The following is a 21654-nucleotide window of genomic DNA, read 5'->3' on the forward strand; positions in this document are numbered from 1 at the left end:
ACGTCTAAGACAGGCCAGCATGAGTGACAGACCCTGTACTTGTAAAGGACTTACTTGTACATGAAGAAGGGTCGCTTCTCCACTTGATGGAGTTGCATATATCCACACATAATGTCAGGAGAAGACGGTTCCAGAGTAATGTGACAAGTTGTGGTCCCCCTAGACTCATCAGAGGAAGCTGGAATAAAGGATCAGCACAGTGCCCTAAGAAGTTCCCTCAGGGTGGGGGTGAGGGGGTATGCAGGACGTAAAGCAGCAAGCTATGAATCCAGAGTGGCTTGACCCACCACCGGTACCGGTCAGATTCTACAAGCAATTAAGCATGAGTCAGGATAAGGAAAAATATGTAATTTTTTTATTAAAATTGATATTTTATACTTATCCTGACTCATGACGTCAGCCCTCCCAACCAACCCTCATGGCACTCTGGATTCCCTGTAATCCGGGTGTCGGGCTCATATTCGGAGAGAGTGAAGAGCGTGTTTGGTCATGTGACAGATTTTGCCGCCAAAATACCTAAGGGAGGTAACACTGGGTGAGTGATTTTAAAGGGAGCTTTTTTGAAGGGAGCTTCAAAAGGGGATTCAAGTGTTCCACTATCATTCGCAAGAAGAAGGAGACAAGCAATTAAGCATGAGTCAGGATAAGTATGAAATATCAATTTTAATTAAAAAATTACATTATTGACATTCATGTACATCTTCTTTGATTGACTGTTTTTCTTCAGGCTATCTTGTCACGAAAGTTGAAGGTGAAAGAGCTGCATGACCTAATGGAGAGAGTGCGAGAATTGTCCATCACTGGCTCGTCAGGCCATGTCAAGCTGCACTGTAGACAGGTAGGCGTGAGTTTATTGACCTGAGATGTAACATCCCTGAAATGTTGATACTAATTGCATATCTCTTTCCATTCCCAAATGGTAGTGGAAACTAGTAGTAGTTCCCAGTGAACAGAAAATAATATTTGTTTTTAGTAAAATAATTGACAGATTTGATAAAAGTGGTAATCCCAAATGGTAGTGGAAACTAGTAGTAGTTCCCAGTGAACAGAAAATAATATTTGTTTTTAGTAAAATAATTGACAGATTTGATAACTTAAGGGGGTGGTGTGCTCCAATTCCCAAATGGTAGTGGAAACTAGTAGTAGTTCCCAGTGAACAGAAATTTTAGTAAAAAAAAAGACAGATTTGATAACTTAAGGGGGTGGTGTGCTCCCATTCCCAAATGGTAGTGGAAACTAGTAGTAGTTCCCAGTGAACAGAAAATAATATTTGTTTAGTAAAAAAAATTGACAGGTTTGATTACTTAAGGGAGGGGTGTGGTGGTAGCCTAATGGTTAAAGTGTTTGCTTGTCATGCCAATGACCCAGGTTTGATTTCCGCGCATGGGCAAAATGGGAAAAGCCCATTTCAGGATATTGCTGAAATATTGCTAAAAAAGGTGTAAAACCAAACTGTCACTCACTCATAAACTTAAGGAGTAAGATTTGTATTCAGCAGTACACTTTTCAACAGGCTCTTAAACTGTATTTTGTGATCTGACTGTGTGACTTGCTTGTGTGTATTACTACTTGTTGTGTCTAGCCAAGAGGTTATAGACCACTGTGAGAGCCTGATTACTGCTCACAGTGTCTAGCTACACACAAACAAGTCTGAATATCCGATGGCCAACTGTGAGCGTCTACTGTCTGTTGATTACAGGTGTTCCTGCAGTACCTGTTGGACTACCCCCAGAAGAATGCCGCCCTCGCCAAACACATGGAGTACTACGTGACCCAACTGACCTATGAACTGGAGGAGGGTCGAGTCTCAGCGCTAGAGATGCTGGCCACAATTTTCTCCAACTTCCCAGTCGTGAGTAGCTTGGTTATTTCACAGAGTGCAAGAGGTGATGGGGTAGCCTAGTGGTTAAAGTGTTGACTCATCATGCCAAAGGCCCGGGTTCGATTCCCAACATGGGTACAATGTGTGAAGTCCTTTTCTGGTGTCCCCCTGTTGTGATTTTGCTGGATTATCGCTAAACGTGGCATAAAACTAAACTCGCTCCCAAAGTGCAGATCCCTGAAGATCTGGGCTAGAATTGGTCTTCAGCAACCCATGCTTGATGTAAGAGTATATTGTAAGCCTTCATTAAGTATGGGAGGTACAGTTATTTGTATGATCACTTCATGGAAATAGGGGCGGTGGGGTAGCCTAGTGGTTAAAGCGTTGGCTCGTCACACCGAAGACACGGGTTCGATTCCCCACATGGGTACAATGTGTGAAGCCCATTTCTGGTGTTCTCCGCTGTGATATTGCTGGAATATTGCTAAAAGCGGCGTAAAACCAAATCAATCACTCACTCACTAACTCATGGAAATAGATGGGTTTGGTGTTATAATCAGTATGTCTATTTCTCCATGGGTATGATTTTTGTTAAGTTTAACAAAGACTGGTTTGCCTGGTTTGTCCACATTGAAAGGCTCACGTGAACAAGTCATCTGTGGAAGCACTCTGTACCAATCAGGACCTGATCAACACAGTGATCTTTGTGGTACCATTGTTGTAAGACTATTTTAACCATGGGGGTTATGATCATCTTGGAGTAAAGGTCACTTTGTGAAAGGGTATTGCTTTATGCTGCTTTAGCAATATTCCAGCAATTTCACGGCAGGGTATCAAACCTGTGTCTGGGTGATGAGCAAACACTTTTACTACTGTGTTGGTCCATCCACTTTGTGGAATGAGGCTTTGGAACATGTCACCTTTAGGAGATATACATTGCCCAATTTAGTGTTGGCCAATTTCTGATGGGTAGTTATTGACGCCTCTTTACATCGAGATGACATTTATTCATTAACATAATGCTGAACGTAGTAGAGCATGCACTGTGTTTACTGTGTTTAGTAAGTTGGTCTCCATCTGTTGTACATGTTTAGATGTTGTGAATGTGACAATACACATAATAAACAGCACTCTCCCTCTTTCACATCCTACAGAAAGTGCTGATTCAGTTCGCCGGTTTGTTCTTTGTGCCCATGACGGCCAGCTTGATGAACGACGAGTCCCAGAAGTGTCGCAAGCTGACTGCCCTGGCAATCAAGGCTTTACTGGAAAAGGTGACACTAGAGTTCACACATTAGAATGGTATCAATTGAAAATATAACTGTATATATGTCCTTATACACCATCTTCGTTATCTATAGGATGAAATATCGTCTCCCTCAGCAGGACTAAGGTCTGAGGTCAACTGTATCAAAATGACGTTAAAATGCTGTTGGTTTATTTCATTACCTGGTCAAGTTACGAATGCACCAAACAGGCAAGTCAGGGGGTCAAACAACCTGATCCCATAACGCACCTTGTGTGACACGTAAAGGGACTGATTCCAACCTAGATTCCCAGTGGGTTGAGAAAATACCATTAAAATTTATGATCTGCTGTTCTAGGTTGATGCAGCTACTCGAGATGTGCTGTTTTCCATTGTGTCCAGCTGGATGAAAGACGAGAAGGTAAGTGTGTGAGTCATTGATTGGAGTCTAAGGAAGATGTTATTGTGGGCTGTTATCTTATGGGCTTGTTTGGTTGGTGTCCAGGTATGAGTGAATGAATGAGTGAATGAGTGAGTTTAGTTTTACACCACACTCAGCAATATTCCAGCTATATGATGGCGGTCTGTACATAATCGAGTCTGAACCAGACAATCCAGTGATCAACAGCATGAGCATCGGTCTGCACAATTGGGAACTGATGACATGTGTCAACCAAGCCAGCGAGCCTGACTACCCGATCCCTTTAGTCGCCTCTTACGACAAGGATCGGTCCAGGTATGATGTCCATGGATGTTGCCTTTGGAAAAGTGTTGGACGGTGTTGTTTGAGCGATGTCAGTTGATGATGATTGCGGATGTTGTTTTGGAAAGTGCTGATTGTTGTTTAATGAGGTTCTTGAGAGGCATATAGAAGTTGGTATTCAAGTATAAGACAAAATATTATGGATGTCAACTTCTTCTTTATTGTATACATTAGGTTTCTGGGCTATTCCCTGCCCCTTCATCACCTGGAATTCTCTTATAAGTGTTGTTTGAGTGATGTCTGTTGATGGTTGCGGATGTTGTTTTAGAAAATGTTGATGGACAGTGTTGTTTGAGTGATGTCTGTTGATGGTTGCGGATGTTGTTTTTAGAAAATGTTGATGGACAGTGTTGTTTGAGTGATGTCTGTTGATGATTGCGGATGTTGTTTTTAGAAAATGTTGATGGACAGTGTTGTTTGAATAATATCAGTTGATGATTGCGGATGTTGTTTTTAGAAAATGTTGATGGACAGTGTTGTTTGAATGATATCAGTTGATGATTGCGGATGTTGTTTTTAGAAAATGTTGATGGACAGTGTTGTTTGAGTGATGTACCAGTTGATGATTGCGGATGTTGTTTTAGAAAAGGTTGATGGACAGTGTTGTTTGAATGATACCAGTTGATGATTGCGCATGGATGTTGTTTTCAGAACATGTTGATGGACAGTGTTGTTTGAATGATACCAGTTGAAGATTGCGGATGTTGTTTTTGTGAAAATGTTGATGGACAGTGTTGTTTGAATGATATCAGTTGATGATGGATGTTGTTTTCAGAAAATGTTGATGGACAGTGTTGTTTGAGTGATGTCTGTTGATGATTGCGGATGTTGTTTTAGAAAATGTTGATGGACAGTGTTGTTTGAATGATACCAGTTGATGATTATGGATGTTGTTTTCAGAAAATGTTGATGGACAGTGTTGTTTGAATGATACCAGTTGATGATTGGCGGATGTTGTTTTCAGAAATCGTTGATGGACAGTGTTGTTTGAATGATACCCAGTTGATGATTGCGGATGTTGTTTTGAGAACATGTTGATGGACAGTGTTGTTTGGAGTGATGTCTGTTGATGATTGCGGATGTTGTTTTTAGAAAATGTTGATGGACAGTGTTGTTTGAATGATGTCAGTTGATGATTGGCGGATGTTGTTTCAGAACATGTTGATGGACAGTGTTGTTTGAATGATGTCTGTTGATGATTGCGGATGTTGTTTTCAGGAACACGTTGATGGACAGTGTTGTTTGAATGATACCAGTTGATGATTTCGCGGATGTTGTTTTGAGAACATGTTGATGGACAGTGCTGTTTGAATAATACCAAGTTGATGATTGCGGATGTTGTTTTCAAGAAAATGTTGATGGACAGTGTTGTTTGAGTGATGTCTGTTGATGATTGGCGGATGTTGTTTCAGAAACATGTTGATGGACAGTGTTGTTTGAATGATACCAGTTGATGATTGCCGGATGTTGTTTTGAGAACATGTTGATGGACAGTGTTGTTTGAATGATACCAGTTGATGATTGCGGATGTTGTTTTGAGAACATGTTGATGGACAGTGTTGTTTGAATAATACCAGTTGATGATTGCGGATGTTGTTTTCAGAAAAATGTTGATGGACAGTGTTGTTTGAGTGATGTCTGTTGATGATTGATTGCGGATGTTTTGTTTTAGAACATGTTGATGGACATGTTGTTTTTCATGTTGTTTGAATTGATACCAGTTGATGATTGCGGATGTTGTTTTGAGAACATGTTGATGGACAGATTCGCGGATGTTGTTTGAGTGATGTCTGTTGATGATTCTGTTGATGGATGTTGTTTTGAGAACATGTTGATGGACAGTGTTGTTTGAATGATACCAGTTGATGATTACGCGGATGTTGTTTTCATAAAATGTTGATGAACAGTGTTGTTTGAGTGATACCAGTTGATGATTGCGGATGTTGTTTTCAGAACATGTTGATGAACAGTGTTTGAATGATACCAGTTGATGATTCGCGGATGTTGTTTTCAGAACATGTTGATGGACAGTGTTGTTTGAGTGATACCAGTTGATGATTGCAAATGTTGTTTTCAGAAAATGTTGATGGACAGTGTTGTTTGAATGATATCAGTTGATGATTCATGGATATTGTTTTCAGAAAATGTTGATGGAGAGTGTTGTTTGAATGATACCAGTTGATGATCTTGGATGTTGTTTTAGAAAATGCTGATGGACAGTGTTGTTTGAATGATATCAGTTGATGATTGCGGATGTTGTTTTAGAAAATGTTGATGGACAGTGTTGTTTGAATGATATCAGTTGATGATTGCGGATGTTGTTTTCAGAAAATGTTGATGGACAGTGTTGTTTGAATGATATCAGTTGATGATTGCGGATGTTGTTTTTAGAAAATGTTGATGGACAGTGTTGTTTGAATGATACCAGTTGATGATTGCAGATGTTGTTTTCACATGGGGTAGATGGGCAGGAGTATATGGGTGTTGTCTGTTGATAATGTTTACAGTGGTTGTTTTGCAAGGGGTTGATGGACAGGAGTATATGGGTGTTGTCTGTTGATAATGTTTTACAGTGGTTGTTTTGCAAGGGTTGATGGTTGACAGTATTGTTTTAGTTTTGATGATGAGGTTTTGGATGCTGGTGTTTCAGGTGATTCATCGGACTCTGGCATCCCAAGTGTGCGGTCTGTTTGCGGAGGTGGAGAAGACCAACTTTGAGCGTCGACTGGCTGACATCCTGCCCCTCATACAACAACAGCTTGATCCTGACAGATACGTAGAGGTAGGCTTGACATGAATGTTATATCAGTACAAAGTGAAGATCTGGGTTAGAATTGATCTTCAGTAACCCATGCTTGTTGTACGAGGTGACTTAACAGGATCAGGTGGTCAGGCTCGCTGTCTGGGTTGACATATGTCATCATATCACACTTGCATAGATTGATGCTGATGCTGTTGATCACTGGATTGTCAGGTCCAGACTTGATTATTTACAGACCGCTGCCATATAGCTGGAATATTGCTGAGTGCTGCATAAAACTATTATTATTAAAACTCACTCACTCATTCACTTTGAACAGCATTTGGAAGTGAAACACATAACCTATGAGCATTTATGGATGTCAACTTATTTATTATGAGGAACACTCTGAACAACATTTAGATGTCCTTTAATGCATTTCTTAAGTGCTGGCTATGTAAAATCATGTTATTTTAAACGTGTCTTATTCCATAACAAAACTAAATTTAGGTATTGTCTTGTTGTCAATTAGGCATTATTAATGTCTCACTTATAAATTGTCACAGCCGAAGACCCGGTTCGAATCTCCACATTAGGCACAATGTGAAGCCCATTTCTGGTGTCCCTGCCGTGATATTGCTTATAAAAGCATTGTGAAAACCATACTCACTCACTCACTCACTTATAAATTGACTTCAGTACATGTATAAATACATATGCATATTGATGCCAAATCTTGTAAATATATACGTCCACATTAATAACTTCAAAGACTTAATGGGGCGGTGGGGTAGCCTAGTGGTTAAAGTGTTGTCCCGTCACGCTGAAGACCCGGGTTCGATTCCCCGCATGGGTACAATGTTAGAAGCCCATTTCTGGTGTCCCCTGCTGTGATATTGCTGTAATATTGCTAAAAGCAGCGTAAAACTAAACTCACTCACTCACTCACTCAAAGACTTTATGGTGTCCTCTTTCGTGATATTGCTGGAATATTGCTAAAAGTGGTGTAAAACTAAACTCACTCACTTGCTCAAAGACTTTATTCAGTCACTAACTCACACAAAACTAAGGATGACATCACAGAATTAGTTAAATTTCGTAAAACCAAATAACTCCCATTCTGTTACAGCAGTCTGGTACTGGCTGTAAACCAAATATAAAACAGTTGTCTGTTAGAAGGTATTGCCTAAGTACTTTTTCAGTTTTATGGAAATCTAAATGCCCAAAACATTGCTTATATAATATTATTGAGCCAATCATGTTATAGGTCACTTGCAATATAATAATAAACAAATAGTTGAGATGTAATAGGAATGACAAGTCTTTATGGATGAGGTACTTCTCTATTGTATAATAGCGACGTTTCGGTATACTTCTTATACCGCTTCCCTAAAGACATGTCATTCATACTACTTGCAACTTCTACAATGCCTCAAACAGTTTAGTTGAGATGTGAATCTTTTTTATGTTTGTTGGGGTCCTTCTGCGTTGAGTCAACATTGCTCAAAACCTGCTGGTGGCACTCTTTAACAAACTGTACATGCACTACAGTGTCTTAACTTCCTATGCTTCTCTGAGAGTTTCATTTTAATTGGAAGAACTGAGGCTTTATATAAACCCCCAGAAGATCTGGGATGGATTGCTTTATATAAACCCCCAGAAGATCTGGGATAGAGTTGGTCTTCAGCAACCCATGCCTGACATAACAGGCATCAAATGGAATTAGGTATTCAGGCTCGGTAACTTGGTTGATGCATGTCATCTTATCCCAATTGCTTACATCGATGCTCATGATGTCAATCATTGGATTATCTGGTACAGATTCCAGACTGCCATATATCCCGGATATAGCTGAATGTGGTTTTAAACAACAGACAAAAGCAAAAATGCCATTATAAGCACACACTGTTACGTGCAGACAGTTATCATACAGTGAGATTTAACCTATGTTCCACAGAAAGAAGGTGATCGGGAGTTCGAGCTAGACCACTGTCTTTACAGCCTCCTCGTCAGCATCTCCAAACTCCTCAACAACTGTCGCCTCGTCCGCAACAAGAAATACACAGACGGCATGAATACATTATGGGGTAAGTGAATCTCTGTGGAGAATCCATGGTAGACCTGGCCCTGTGATCTCAGTACTATGATTGATTTAAGCTTGTGACGTGGTGCGGGAGTTAGGGGCATCTTATCGTGAAGAGTGCTTTGTGAAATTGGCCCAGATCTCCAGTAACCTATACCTGTTATTAGAAGCAAAATGGGTTGGTGGTCAGACTCTTTGATTGAGTGTCACAGACATGAGACCCCTGGTGGTGTGTCCCAGACGTGAGACCCCTGGTGGTGTGTCACAGAAGTGAGACCCCTGGTGCTGTGTCACAGACGTGAGACCCCTGGTGCTGTGTCACAGACATGAGACCCCTGGTGCTGTGTCACAGACGTGAGACCCCTGGTGGTGTGTTACAGACATGAGACCCCTGGTGGTGTGGTTTGCTGCTCATGATATCAACCACTGGTTTTATGTTCCTGGCTCGAACATTCACAGGCCACATTGATGTGACTTGAATATAGTTGACTGCTGAGTTAACCATCACTCGCTCACATGCTCACTCCACTCCCTCGCTGGATCACTCCTCACCACTCACTCACTCACTCACCGCCTCACACACTCGCTTGCTGATCCCCTCCCACCCACCCACCCATGCACCCACACTCTCCACTCCACTCACTGCATCCCACTGGCTTGCTCCCTCCCACACTCACTCACTCACTCAGCCACTCACTGCCTCGCCCGCGGCCGCTTGCTAAATTCCACCCACCTCCACTCACTCACTGCCTCCCTCTCCCACTCCACTCACTCACTCACACAACAGTTTATTCTGTACTTTGTATAACACTGTTCTATCCTGTTTCAGAGCATGTCCAGCACCATCTGCTGTACCCCCATGCCTGGTCCCGCTTCCTGACCGCTTCTGCCAGCTGTTTGGTCATCAACTGTTCTCTGCATGGCCGCTAGATGATGTCCAGAGCCAGCTTGAGAGTGGTCAGTCAAAGGACTACCTGCTGACTGACACCAGGCAGAAGGTGAGACTTTGGAGACTCTTCAACCACATTTCGCTAATGCTCAGAAAATGCCAAAAATATGTGTCAACCAAGTCAGCGTAGTCTGACCTCCCGATCCCGTTAGTCGCCTTTTACGACAAGCATAGTCGCCTTTTATGACAAGAATGGGTTGCTGAAGACCTATTCTACCCCGGATCTTCACGGGTCAATTGGTCTTCAGTAACTATGCTTGTTGTAAGAGGCGACTAATGGGATAGGGGGGTCAGGCTCACTGACTTGGTTGCCACGAATCCCAATTGCGTAGATTAAGGCTCATACTGTTGATCACTGGATTGTGTCGTCCAGACTAGATTGTTGCCTGGAATAGCTCAATTGGGAGAGCATTAGACTGAAGATTAATTACAGATTGCCGCCATATAGCTGGAATATTGCTGAGTGCGACATAGAACTAAACTCACTCACTCACTGTCCATTACAACATCATGTAAGCGATGTTGGGATATTACTGATTGTATAGTACAGTACAACCAGAAATTATTGAGAATTTAAAGATTTTAATTTTTAAAATCTTTTTCACTCATTACTCACATATTAAATGTGAATATTAACAGAACATAACTCCAGATTCAAAGACAGGTGAACAGTTAGTATTTTGTCAAGTCACCATGGGCAGCAATGCAGGCTTCATACTACTGATCACAGAAGTTAGAAGGTCCATGCTGTCCCAATACCGGACCACCTCTTCGTTCATTTCAGAAAGATTTTTCAGATTTTTCTTATTGACACTTTCCTTCATAAGTCCCCAAACATTTTCTATTTGATTTAGGTCAGGGCTATAGCTTGGCCAATCTAATAATGTCATATTTTGGGTCCGAAACCAGGGTTGTGAATGCTTTGAAGGTTTTGGGTCGTTGTCCTGCTGGAAAATCCAAAACTTTCCTTGTTATAATACTCTAAAATCAACTTCCTCTTCTCTAAATCATCCATACTGAGGATCACTGAAAATGTCGTCTGCTAGCAAGTAAACAAAGGGGGATAACTCTTCACAAACTAATGAAAAAGGAGTAACAGAGTTGTCTCTCTTGAATGAAACCAAGCACTTGATAGCTGGTCAAGGTTGTTTATACTAGAAATCCAATTAAACATATTCCTAAAATTCTCAATAATTTCTGGTCATACTATACAATTATAAAATCATGGTTTGTGTGATCAATCAAGTTACAGCTTTAACGACTGAACATTATCTACTGGAATGTTGTTTCAGCTGAGAGGTCTCACTCAGTCTTTCATCACCCAGCTGCAGTCTGAACATCTCACGGAAGATCTCATTAACCAGGTATGTGTTTGCTTCCAATGAAATAAAGGAAATTACAGCTTTTGTATCTGTAATAAATAATATGTTTTCTTTATCCTTAGTAAGCAAACAATCTATGCAGGTCGTATGAGGCAAGTATACAGATTGAGTGGTCAGTCTTGTTGACTCATTGCATATCGTTAGAACCTGAATTATTGCTCTTTATATCAATCATTAGTTTGAGTCCAATTTGATTATTTATTATCTGTTACCACAAATGATAAACTAGGGCTCTAACAAACACTCTTACGAACTGGTGGATATGACAAACTATTTTTTGTCCCTGCTATTTGCTGTTTACTTCTTCCGAAATGTGTATGATGAACTAGCTTATAGCGAAATAAAATTAGTGGTCAATCTGAATTCGTTATAACCATAGTTTACTGTAGGTGGAATATTGCAATGAAGCACCATACAGTAAACAAACAAATATAAAACTCGCTCTGTATAAAGATTTTGAAGCACATACTGTTGTGACAGTGAATGAATGATATGTAATCTATGTGAGTGAGTGAGTGAGTTTAGTTTTACGCCGCACTCAGAAATATTCCAGTTATATGGCGGCTGTCTGTAAATATCATGGTTCCCATTGTAAATCGATGCTCGTTGATCTGAATTGTCTGGTCCAGACTTCCGATTATTTCCAGAGTGATTGCTGAAAACTAAACTCACTCACTGTAAATAATCAGTCTGGACCAGACAATCCAGTGATCAACAACACGAGCATCGATCTGCACAATTGGGAACTGATGACATGTGTCAACCAAGCCTACGAACCTGACCACCTGATCCCGTTAGTCGCCTCTTACGACAAGCATGGGTTAATGAAGTTTCATTCTAACCCGGACCTTCACGGGTTGTCATATAAGAACACCATAAACTAAACTATAGAGGTTGCATAACGACATCTTGTCAGTAAGGAGAAAACAAAGACAGAAGAACGTAAACAACATTTTTATCAAATAACACTGCGATATGTGCACAGCATCATTTCCTCAACTGTGGTATTTGATAAAAAACAGTTCGATGTTTATATATTGCATTGTTTTGTTGCAGTATACAATAACATAGCTTGTAACAACAGGGGGGGCCGGGGCTAGAGGGTGGAGTCGTCCGTCATTCTTTAATAAAGTAATTTAGTTAGCCAATAATGAGCAATCAATCAATGTATTGGCAGTTAATCCTTTGAAGGAAGGAAGTTGTTTTCACACAGGCACTTTACGACAGGGTGTATTCAGTATAGATGAGTGAATCTACACATATAAACACTAGCTGTTGACAAATCCGCTGTGTGTAGGTTTACCACCAAACAAGGATTACAGCAAGAGAGTAGTAATCGCTGTATTGCATGCAAGTTTGATTGCCTGAAAAAAAACACCCAAAGCCGGCACTGTTTTGAGGATACGAACAGAACTTTATTGTTACATAAGAAATATATATAAGCATTTGCTGTGTACTTAGTTAAAAACTGTATATACCTATGTACCTTTAGTTTATGGATTCAAATATATCAAATGTGTGTTTTTGATATCATAGCATATGTAATAGACATCATATTTACATGATTAAATATTGAGGTAAAAACCACAGAAATAGGATCAAATTGGATCAGTCACTTTACCATCCAAACATTTTAAAATCTGAAAAAGCCTACACTGCTGGGATACTTTATTACAATCAGACAAGAACTACCAGGGATAGTTTGAAATAACGACATCTGATGGGCATCCACCCTTCCTAATGTCCCACTGATTAGGTTGAAGAACTTCTGCCAAGCTGGACAGTAGCCCAGTCCCCGTATTTGTCACAGTCGAGGGAGCAGGGGCTGACCAGTTTGCAGCTAGGTTTCATTAGACTGTTGGCGAGAAACATTAATTGCTCTGGATCAGTGGCCCTTTAATGCTTTTCATAAACTAGAATCTCATAAACTATTTGTCTCTGGAATCATCTGTGATATGAACTTGTGTACTGATTTCTGTAGAAATTATTCAACGTGATCTAAAGTGAATAATGTATTAAACATTTAGTCACCTTTTTTTGTAATTGACCAAATTAATTAGTTACACTATAATTTATTAAAGAAGGAATTCGTTTGGGCTGTTTTTGCAGGGTGTTCCTCTTTTGCCAGTCGGGCAAGTTGTTTATTTAGGGATAAAGATGATCACCAGACCATGTTAATTAGCAAGACAATGGTGGGGGATGACTGAGGAGATGACCAAGCCAAGAAAGACACAAGTGGACTATCATTTGTATTTTTATGTTTAGCATACATAAATGACCCAGAAAACGAAAATACAGAGAACTTAACCATTGACTACAGAGAGAAAAAGACCGTCTTCAAGCAGGAAGGAAGAGCATGATAGAATATGGAGATGCTGTTTCTCATCTTGTTGGACTTTAAAGTCAGTTGTGTATGAACCATCATTGTGGACATTGATGATGTATGATTGTGATTGTGATTAGTACTTTATCAGTTTCTTATATTTACGCAGTTACATAATGCTAAACATTGTGTACAGTTATGTATGTTATGTGTTATGTTTGATTGTGATTAGTAATTTATCAATTTATTCCTTGGCTGGCAAGGGTTCACTTTTATGACATGTAATAAACCCTGCCCAGTCAGTGAGTCCGGTAAACTTTTATTTAATCCATGATGTAATGTAGGTCTATGTAATTTGTGTTTATACAAACAGTGACAAGGGAAACATTATTTGCGCTTTTGTGGATAAAAGTAAAACATACACTTAAAACAGTATTTTAGAAAATGCTAGCCATACTAGGGGGCAAATATGACAGTCAATATCAATTTTGGACACTTAGACGGCGAATAGAAACTACTTAATTTTTCCTTATCCTGACTCATGCTTTTTGCTTGTTTCCTTCTTCTTGCAAATGATAGTGGAACACTTGAAGGCCTTTTTGAAGCTCCCTTAAAAAAAGCGGACGTAAAATCACCCACCCAAGGTTGCCTCCCTTTACTGTTTTGGCGCCAAAATCAGTCTCATGATCGCCCATGCTTGTCACTCTCTCCTTCGCCCTAGAGGACGGTTGTGAGAGCGCCTGGGTCCCTGTACAGCACTATTTCCTTTTAATTTTAGGCCTTTACCGCAAATTAGCTGTATACGGCATTTAGGAAGATGTACTAGCAATATGGTTTGAAATTTTAGTGTAAATTATCTTTTTCTTCTCGTTGTTGACATGATATTTCATGTTGTTTACAATTCCTGAAAACTTGCATTCGTTGCAGGTACCAGTTGTCCGCATTTATTATGTCCTAATTGTACTTCTACATGTTCTTCCAGCTTTCACTGTCAACTTTGTCAGCATTTATCTGAAATTGAATTTAATAATTTTTTATTTTCCATTCTTAGACGTGCTAAGGACTGGTCTAGAAGGCTTTTACAAGTCATTTCTAAACCGAGTGAATGCGCTGATAGCCGTTTATTGTTTGCTGCTGAGATTCACCATTCCAGTGGTTTGTCGGTCGCTACTAGGGAGCTCCGGCTCCAGGAAGAGATCATCAACGTCTGAAGTAACCTCGTCGCAGTCTAAGAAGATTAGGTCATCGTCTTCACAGAGAAAGAAGTCGACTGCAGATAAGACTTTGGCAAAGTCTTCCCACTGTGCAGCACAGAAGACGAGGTCCTTCTCTGCAGATTCCTCCAGACGAAGTAGACGTGTATGACGATCCACCTATCCTCATTCCAGAAGTAGCAGTTAAGAAGAAGACGAGATCCTCTTCTACAGCGACATCAGCAGCCATCACAGCACAGACAGATGATCTATCAACGCAGACATCAGGTACCAGAGACGTCAGTTCTTCACAAGTGCAGCGGTCCTTGGAAAAGCCTCATCCCTCTCAGATGAGTCGTCATCTCTGCAGCAACAGATGCGTCATCGCAGAACTTCAACCCGGGTATCTTCATGCAGCAGTTCACTGAGCAGATGTTGGAGCTGATGGAACGAAGCTTCGCGCAGGAGAAGGCTGTGGCGAAGACCTCATCTACGACAAGCCTGCACAAAGGACAAGCAGTCTGCACTTCACATCCAGTTGAAGATAGAAGCCTGCGTGAAGGAGGAAGCCTGCATGAAGGGTCACTCACTTGACGATCATCTACGGCAACTTCCAGAGAACCTGGCAGCCCTGATAACGATGAGGCTGCTGTAGATGTTCCAGAAGAGCCTATTGAGGGAGCCTTCACGCAGAAGCAGATCACAAGGATCATCTTCGACCTCAGATACGGACAACCATCAGGAGCCTGCACACAGGCACTCCTCATCCCGTAGAAGAGAATCTACACCTTCACGAAGGCGCAGTGATACGCCTCAAGTCGCCAGGGAGGAACCTTATCCAAACCGGTCACCTGCGCGCAGGTCTTCAGGCAGGTCTCCACACGGGTCTCCATGCAGATCTCCACGCAGGTCTTCAGGAAGGGATTCACAGCGGCGACGATCTTCAGATTGAGAGGCCACTAGATCTGAAGATGATGGCGGAATCATATTCTCCGATTCAGAGATCAAATCTTGGATTGCTAATAGATTGGAACTTGCATCACCTTCTAAAGAGGATAATGAAGCATTCACGTACATGATGTCGAACGACGACTTTGATACACTCACCCTTCCACCCATCGATCTCAGCACAGCCTTCGGGAAGGCAACTAAGTTCCAGAGCCAAAGCGTCCCACCATTCAACGCCGAGAAGTTCTCACTTCATCACATGGAACCCTTCATGAAGGCCCTAGAGATAGATGAGAACTACAAAATCATCAACGACTCCTGATCTAGAACTTATAGGATAGAGGATAAGAAGCTAGCACAACTAGATACAACTACCAGACATACCTTCTTTGGTCTCGCCAGGTCAAGAGCCATCAATGAAACCCTCATCGCTAAGTTCAGGAACTTGACATCTGAAGAGGATGGGATGATTTACTCTGCATTGCTGACCCAAAATAAGGATCATCAGTTTATGTCCGAACATCTGGCATCCACGTCAGCGGGCTTGACGTTCCTGAGAAGACAAGGTTTGCTGTCTTCCCCGCAACTGGAGTGAGCAATTCACCAAGACGTTGTACAGAGCTCCAGAGTCAGCATCGTTCATCTTCGCAGGGGAAATTGATGACGTAACCAAAGAGTTACGAAAGAGTCAAGGGAAGTGATGATGATCAAGTCCATCGACACACTAGCCAGTGTTATTTGTCAGACGTCATAACGCTACTCCGGCAAGTCGAAATTCACGGGGATACAGAGGTAACCCCGGAAGAGGCCGAGCACCCAGAGGTGCCAGAGGATTTAGACGCTGATGGATGGGTTCTGGACGACTGGAGTCCTCCACCCCCAGCCGTTCCCATACAACCTTCAACAGTGGGTGGACGTCTGCAGCGCTACTGGGAGAATTGGGGAATTCTTCAGGTCGACTACGTATCCCAGATCCTATGGAGAGGATACAAGATACAACTACAAGCAGTACCACCGCTTACAAGCAACCCTCTGGCCCATATCTACGCTGCCGACCAGATGGAAAAACTACATGCCATCACAACTCTACTCGAGAAAAAGGCTGTCGAAGAGATAAAACAGGAGCTCATCATGCCTGGTTTTTATTCCCCAAGCTTCCTGGTACCAAAGAAACATTCCAAGGAAAAGTTCCAACTCATCTACAATATGAGGAAATCCAACCAAGATTATCTACGCAGACCCGCAAAGTTCAGGATGGTACATCTTCCTCAGCTGCGACAACTCGTTCATCTGTTAGACTACCTTCGCCAGCATAGATCTACAGGATGAGTATCTTCACATCTTGATTTATCAAGGAAATACCTACGATCCTCTTCAACGGACGTCATTTCCAATGGAAGGTGCCACCATTCGGAATATTGTCGGGCCCCTGGTTGTTTACTCGAGTGACAAAGCCGATCATCACATATCTACATCATCGAGTTCTACGCAGTGCATTTACCTGGACGACAGGATTCAAATTCATCAAGATCCCAGTCAACTCAGACTGCAACTGGACTTCACCATCAGGCTTCTCACTAGGATGGCTAGTAAATCTCCAAGTCGGAACTAGAACCAACACGGGATCTTCAATTCCTAGGAATGCAGCTCATCACGTTTGCGAATCGCATAGTCGTCCCAAAGAAGCTTTGCGTCAAGATACAACTAATGATATCTCAAGCACTACTCTCTCTGTTACCACTACGAAGTTGGCAGAGCCTACTTGGTCTTCTCATGTCAGCTCAAGACATGACTCGCAGAGGAAGACTACAACTGCGGCCACTACAAGTGTTCGTAATGCCCATCTCGACAGTCTGGACCCCTTCGTGTTACCGGACAGTCTGAAACCATATCTTCTATGGTGGACTCGGAAGTCGAATGTCTGCGGAGGAACCTATTTATCAGAGCCGGAGTGCAGCACTCATCTCTACGTAGATGCATGGCTTCAAGGATGGGGAGCTCACTTCGACAACGAAGTGGCAGCAGGGAAATGGTCGAGTCAGAGCAGAGCCTGCACATCAACATGCTCGAAATGAAAGCAGTAATAAACGCCTTACTACACTGGTCCAGCATACTAAGAAACGCACAGCTGATGATCCATACGGACAACTCCACAGTAGCGTTCTACATCAACAAACAAGGATCAACAAGATCAAGAAATCTTCTAGATCTCAGCTTTCATCTGTTCAGCATAATAGATGACCTGAACATCTACATAAAAGCATGCCACATTCTGGGAGCCAAGAATGTGATAGCAGACGCCCTATCTCGTCCAGCACAACCATCCCCGATGGAATGGATACTACATCCAGAAGCCTTCTGATGCATCATACAGATGATAGGATCTCGCTGATAGACCTGTTTGCCACAAACTACAACAAACAACTACCAACATTCGTCTCTCCGATTCCCGATCCACAAGCATGGGCAACAGATGCTCTAAGCATCTCTTGGGAAGGACTAAACGCTTACGCTTTTCCACCTCCAGCTCTAATACCGCAGGTGTTGCAGAAAATCAAGCAGACGAAGAAGCTGCAACTGATAATGGTCGTGCCCTATTGGCCGGCGAGGGTGTGGCTTCCCATCCCCATGCAAGAACTCGGAAGTCCAACCCTGCAAATGCCAGATTGGCCGAACCTACTCATCCATCCACACAACAATCAAGCACACGGGAATCCCACAGTGTTCCAGTTACACGCATGGAGCGTATCAAGACTTGCTTGAAGAAAAGAGGATATTCTGCTAGAGCAGTGAAAGCAGTGACACTAGCTCTACATAGATCAACCCGCAACTTGTACGACGACAAGTGGCAGAGATTTAAGGAATACGTTTTGAGGAAGGGCTTCACAGCGATGAAACCAACATATCCTCAAGTGGCGGAAAACCTATGTTATCTAAGACAAACAAGGCGGTTAAAAGGTTCAACACTCTTTACATTCCCAGCGGCTCTCAGCACGGTTATCACCATGAAGACAGGTGTTAAGCTGACCAAAGTACCAGAGATACTGGCACTACTACGCTCCTTCAAGTTGGAAGACCAACAACAGAAGTTTAAGACGCCTGCTTGGGATCTCAACGTAGTCTTGCAGCATCTCACCAGTGATGCTTATGCCTCACTAGAAAGGACATCCTACGAGATTTTAACACACAAAACTCTGTTCCTGATCGCTTTGGCAACAGCAGCACGGATGTCAGAGATACATGCTCTGGACTTTGAACGAATACGATTTGATGTACATCGTAACATCGTACATCTAGCACTGAGATGGGACTTCATAGCAAAGAACCATCTGCCCAGTCAACCAGACAGACAGTTCCACATCCCAGCACTCTCTACAGTCCTTGGGCCACATGATATCCAGGATCTATCCTTATGCCCAGTCAGAGCATTAAAAGTCTACCTACAAAGAACTAACACGAGGAGACGAAAATTCAAGCGCCTTTTCATCCCTCTATCCACGGAGACAACCACAGAAGTCTCACGTACAACAATATCCATTTGGATGAGAGCCGCCATCTTAAGGGCCTACAAAGCAGTAGTCAGAGCTCTGGCATCGACACTCGCTCTGCATGGAAACTGCTCCATCTTGACGATAATGGAGGGCTGCTTTTGGAAGTCAGAGACATTGCTACCTAGGACGTCTCCGGCATTCACCAGCTTGGGCCTCTTGTTGTAACACAACAATTGACGGTTCCACAATGCTGCTGAGATGGATCTCACCCTTTTTCACGTGACTTGTAAAAGCCAACGCTCTGGAGAGCTAGAGCTTTAGAGTCCATGCGCACGTCTAGGGCAGGCCAGCATGAGTGATAGACCCTGTACTTGTAAAGGACTTACTTGTACATGAAGAAGGGTGGCGTCTTCACTTGATGCGAGCATCAAGACATGGAGTTGCATAAATCCACACCTTATGTCAGGAGAAGAGTTCCAGAGAATATGACAAGTTGTGGTCCCCCCAGACTCATCAGAGGAAGCTGGAAGAAAAGGATCAGCACAAGTGCCATAAGAAGTTCCCAGAGGGGGTATGCAGGACGTAAATCAGCAACCTAAGAATCCAGAAGTGGCCTGAACCACCATCGGTTCCGTTGGATTCTACAAGCAAAAAGCATGAGTCAGGATAAGGAAAAATATGTAATTTTCTGACTAAAATTGATATTTTATACTTATCCTCATTCATGAGGTCACAACTCCCAACCTCCCCTCATGGCAGTCTGGATTTTCCTATAAATCCCGGTGTCGGGCTCATAAATGGAGAGAGTGACAAGCATGGGCGATCATGTGACTGATTTTGCCGCCAAAACAGTAAAGGGAGGCAACCTTGGGTGAGTGATTTTACGTCCGCTTTTTTTAAGGGAGCTTCTAAAAGGGATTCAAGTGTTCCACTATCATTCGCAAGAAAAAGGAGACAAGCAAAAAGCATGAGTCAGGATAAGTACAAAAATATCAAATTTAGTCAGAAAATTACATCTTTAAACATGATACCAACTTCAAAAATGTATCTCTTCACGTGTCAGATGCAGTTACATTAATATAAAGCACAAATGAATAATATCAAAATACGGCCTATTCCTGCAGTTCTCATGAATAAATATGTCACATGCAAGATGCATTATGTATATCAACAATAAGAACTCGAACAGAACAAAAGATGCGTGAAATAGTCTATACACTCATGGGAAGCCTGGGTTGAGGATCCGGGGTAGAATAGGTCTTCAGCAACCCATGTGTTTGCCATAAAAGCGACTATGCTTTGTCGTAAAGGCAATAACGGGATCGGGTGGTCAGTTTAAGCTGACTTGGTTGACACATGTCATCGGTTCCCAAATCGCGGAGATCGATGCTCATGCTGTTGATCACTGGATTGTCTGGTCCAGACTCGATTATTTACAGACCGCCGCCATATAGCTGTGATATTGCTGAGTGTGGTGAAAACTAAACTCACTCACTCACTCACTTGGATTGAGGAGAAATTGAAAGAAGTGGTTGTAAATTCCTTCCTAAATTTCCAAGAAATTTTTGGAAATCACCATTTCCAAATTGGAAATTTTTCTTGTGCTAACCCGGACCTTCACGGGTGTAATCTATGTGACACACATTCAGCTGTTTTGCACCAAGCAAACGAAAATAAATATAACACCTGAAATAATCCAGTATTTGTTTGTGTCCTGACTACAGATTGTGAAGAACATGCTGTATGTTGGGAAAGTCATCAAACTCCTGCCTTCCTCCAAGGAAGACCCAGCAGGCCTGGAGGAGGAGCCTGAGGAATCTGGGGGGCCCACCAAGGTCAAACAGGGGCTGTCGGTCAAGTGGATCGTCAAGCGTATGGTGCGGGAAGCTCACCATGAGGCCATCAATAATACCAAGGTTACTTTGAAGGTGAGGGTCAAGAATGAGTTTTTTACAAATTTAACGATGTATTTTTCACCATGTAAGTGGGGCAAAATGGATAATTAAATGTTGTTTGCTAGGTTTCTGTCATTAGTTTGGGCATTTTTCCAAAGTCTTTTGCAACTTAAAGTTGTTCATTGGACCATATCTCTACGCCCAAGTATATGTATATATATTTAATTGTATTTTTGTGTTTAAGGAGGTAGTCTGAGTCTTGTTTATACAACCAAGAATGCAAAAATATGTTAGAAAAAAGCTTCACATTTATCAAAAGGATGCCTTTGATAATAAACTAGTTAGAATGTGTGAGTGAGTTTAGTTTTCCGCCACTTTTAGCAATATTCCAGCAATATCACGGCAGGGGACACCAGAAATGGACTTCACACATTGTACCCATGTGGGGAATCGAACCTGGGTCTTTGGCATGACGAGAGAATGCTTCAACCACTGGGCTACCCCATTTAACTAGTTCAAAGTATGTCTCACTGACTTCCTCCAATGTCGTGTTACAGAGAGAGGGCATCTTCAAGTGGTTGGCGGCTGTGTGTCTGGAACAGGACAGGTCATCGCTACAGGACATCCTGAAGATTGTCATGCCAGCTCTACATAGGGAGATGACAACACAGGCCAATGCAGGTCAGTTGGAAAATGTTCTTGGTTTCAGTGAATGAGTGAGTGAGTGTGCTTTATTGCCACTTTTAGCAATATTCCAGCAGTATCACGGCAGAGAACACCAGAAATGGGCTTCACACATTGTACCCATGTGAGGATCAA

General features: G+C 42.1%; 1 protein-coding gene across 1 annotated transcript in view; it reads left to right on the top strand.

Moving 5' to 3' along the window:
- LOC124265848 (small subunit processome component 20 homolog) overlaps positions 1-21654 on the top strand; it is a 132286-nt gene that overhangs the window by 107175 nt on the left and 3457 nt on the right. Inside the window, 11 exon segments of the mRNA XM_046700690.1 lie at positions 728-838; positions 1700-1852; positions 2977-3096; positions 3427-3489; positions 6482-6613; positions 8529-8658; positions 9484-9542; positions 9545-9652; positions 10896-10967; positions 20665-20868; positions 21393-21516. Coding sequence (XP_046556646.1) covers positions 728-838; positions 1700-1852; positions 2977-3096; positions 3427-3489; positions 6482-6613; positions 8529-8658; positions 9484-9542; positions 9545-9652; positions 10896-10967; positions 20665-20868; positions 21393-21516 — 1276 coding nt within the window.

This window comes from Haliotis rubra, unplaced genomic scaffold, assembly GCF_003918875.1.
Source record: "Haliotis rubra isolate DU_JTF1 unplaced genomic scaffold, ASM391887v1 Scf999, whole genome shotgun sequence".
Lineage (NCBI taxonomy): Eukaryota > Metazoa > Mollusca > Gastropoda > Lepetellida > Haliotidae > Haliotis > Haliotis rubra.